The 3,181-nt window shown below is 42.9% G+C and overlaps 1 protein-coding gene across 1 annotated transcript; it reads left to right on the plus strand.

Moving 5' to 3' along the window:
* Positions 1 to 664: 664 nt before the first annotated feature.
* LOC109222444 lies at positions 665 to 3,075 on the plus strand (the record flags this gene model as incomplete). Its single annotated transcript, XM_019386805.1, has 4 exons — positions 665 to 964; positions 1,061 to 1,273; positions 1,382 to 1,971; positions 2,936 to 3,075. Coding segments are annotated over exons 1-4 (1,243 nt in total), but the record flags the coding sequence as incomplete, so codon positions are not given.
* Between the last annotated feature and the right edge of the window lie 106 nt (positions 3,076 to 3,181).

Raw genomic sequence — 3,181 nt, forward strand, 5'->3', positions numbered from 1 at the left:
ATTGAGGAGTCAAATTCTTGGGTTCGAACAACGAGATGGCGAGACACTTCTTTAAGCATTAAAAAGGTACAAGAAGATGCTCAGAGACTATCCACATCATTGCCAAACTGACGAGGTATTGGGTCACACTTTCGTGGATGGGTTAGATGATGCCTCAAAGATGAATCTTGATTCAGCTTGTGGGGGTAGTTGCATGGCCAAACCGTATAGTGAAATCCAAATCTTGCTAAATAACTTCACTGCTAATGATCATAATTGGCAAGGTGAGGGTGATTTGCGAAAGGCAATTAAGCAAAAATTAGCTGGAGTACTTGAGCTCGACGACTTGACAGCCATGAGAGCCGATATTGCAAAGTTGGCTAATCAGATGACTAGGATGATAATGCAGGAACCACAACCAATGCAACATGTACAACAAATGGCTATTTGCTGCGAATTATGTGGTGACAATCATATGAGCGACATGTGCCCTACGAATCCTGAATCCATATACTATGTGGGGCAGAAGAACAGAGGTCCACCAAATCAGCATGCACAATATGGGAATTCTTACAATTCAAATTGGAGGAATCGTCCCAACTTCTCATGGGGAGGAAATTAGCAGAATCAGAATAACTATAGACCCCAAGGGAATTTCAATCCACCTCAGAAGCCACCCCAACAAATGAAAGAGAGTACAAATGATTTGATAAAGAAGTTGTTGATTGACAATCAGCAGCTCAGAACCGATTTCAGAAATCTTCAAAGGCAGATGGGGCAGTTGGCAATGAATCAGAACACCAGACCTGCAGGCGCTCTCCCCAGAGATACAGAAAAGAATCCTCAAGTGAATGCAGTTACACTCAGAAATGGAAGAGAGCTGGAGGAAGTGCCAAAGAAAAGAAAAGACAAAGCCACACCCGAGGGGGGGTTGATACCGAAGGAAACTCATAAATCGAAGAATACTGATGCAATTCCAGAGCCAGTGGAGGCTACAAGGCCACCACCACCTTTCCCCCAGAGATTGCAGAAAAAAAATGATGATCGTATGTTCAGCAAATTTCTCTCCATGTTGAGCCAGATTCAATTAAATATTCCACTTGTTGATGTACTGCGTGAAACTCCAAAGTATGCTAAGTACATAAAGGATGTAGTGGCTCACAAGAAAAGATTGAATGAATTTGAGACAGTGGCACTTACTGAGGAGTGCACCTCAAGGGTCGAGAACAAGCTTCCTCAAAAGCTTAAGGATCCTGGCAGTTTCACCATTCCGGTGCGCATTGGTAATATTGATGTAGGTCGTGCTCTTTGCGATTTGGGGGCGAGCATAAATCTGATGCCCTTATCTTTGTTCAAGCAATTGGGCATGGGAGCTCCAAGGCCAACTACTGTGATATTGCAGCTGGCTGATAGATCGATAACACACCCCGAGGGTATGATTGATGATGTATTGCTGCAAATTGGAAAATTTATCTTCCCAACTGACTTCATTATCCTACATTATGAGGCTAACGAACTGGTCCCAATCATATTGGGGCGACCTCTCTTGGCTACTAGTGATGCAATCATTAAAGTGAGAGAGGGAAAAATTATTTTGAGGGTGGATGATGAGGAAGCAGTCTTTAATGTGTACAAAGCAATCCAACTCCCCCGACATTATGAGGAGCTCTCAATGATATCCGTTGTTGAGGTTGATGAGCAAATTCTTGACACGAGTGTATATCTAGAGGACTCTCTAGAGAAAGCACTTATGTTGTTCAATAGCATGGGAAACGATGAGGAGGTTGAGGAGATGATGCACATCCTGGATACGTCTTGTGCTTACATGCATGGGATACGCCCCTTTGAGCCCTTGAATAGGCCAGATGGGCCACCCCCCAAACCATCAATTGAGGAGGCACCAAAATTGGAGCTCAAACCGTTGCCCCCTCACCTTCAATATGCTTATTTGGGTGACTCTGACACCTTACCTGTTATTGTTTATTCTGAATTGTCTAAATTGCAGGAAGAGAAGCTGTTGAGGGTGCTACGTGAGCACAAGCGAGCACTTGGGTGGACAATGTCTGACATCAAAGGCATTAGTCCAGCTTTTTGCATTTATAAAATCCTCATGGAGGATGTACATAAGCCCAGTGTAGAGCAACAACGCCGACTCAATCTAATCATGAAAGAAGTGGTAAGAAAAGAAGTGATTAAGTGGCTTGACGCAGGTATTGTATTTCCAATCTCAAATAGCAAATGGGTAAGCCCCGTTCAATGTGTACCTAAGAAGGGGGGGATGACTGTGGTTGTTAATGAAAATAATGATTTGATTCCCACGAGAACTGTCACTGGGTGGAGGATTTGTATAGATTACCGAAAATTGAATAATGCCACCCGAAAGGACCACTTCCCTCTCCCCATTTATTGACCAAATGCTTGATATATTAGCTGGCCAAGAATACTACTATTTCCTAGATGGTTACTCCGAGTATAATCAGATTGCTATAGCCCCAAAGGACCAAGAGAAAACCACATTTACGTGTCCATATGGCACGTATGCGTTCAAGAGAATGCCCTTTGGTCTTTGCAATGCACCTGCGACTTTTCAAAGGTGTATGATGGCTATTTTTACTGATATGGTTGAAAGATTTGTAGAAGTGTTCATGGATGATTTTTCTGTGTTTGGGTGCTCTTTCGATAACTGCTTAATGAATCTCGATAAAGTACTTGCTAGATGTGAAGAGACAAACCTGGTGTTAAACTGGGAAAAGTGCCACTTCATGGTACGTGAAGGTATATTATTGGGGCACCAGGTGTCTAAAAATGGTTTACAGGTGGAAAAAGCAAAGGTGGAAGCGATTGAAAAATTGCCCCCACCAACGTCCGTCAAAGGCATTCGTAGTTTCTTGGGCCATGCAGGTTTTTATCATCGTTTCATTAAAGATTTTTCGAAAATTTCCTCTCCCTTGTGCAGGTTGCTTGAGAAAGATATCTCCTTCAAGTTCGATGATGCTTGTCTGAAAGAATTTGAGGATCTGAAGGGAAGGCTAGTGACTGCACCAATTATCATTGCCCCAGATTGGGAGCAACCCTTTGAGTTGATGTGTGATGCGAGTGACATAGCTATTGGAGCTGTTTTGGGGCAAAGGAGAAATAAAATCTTTCACTCCATCTACTGTGCGAGCAAAACTCTGAATCCAGCCCAGATAAATTACACAGT

This window comes from Nicotiana attenuata, unplaced genomic scaffold (assembly GCF_001879085.1).
Source record: "Nicotiana attenuata strain UT unplaced genomic scaffold, NIATTr2, whole genome shotgun sequence".
NCBI lineage: Eukaryota > Viridiplantae > Streptophyta > Magnoliopsida > Solanales > Solanaceae > Nicotiana > Nicotiana attenuata.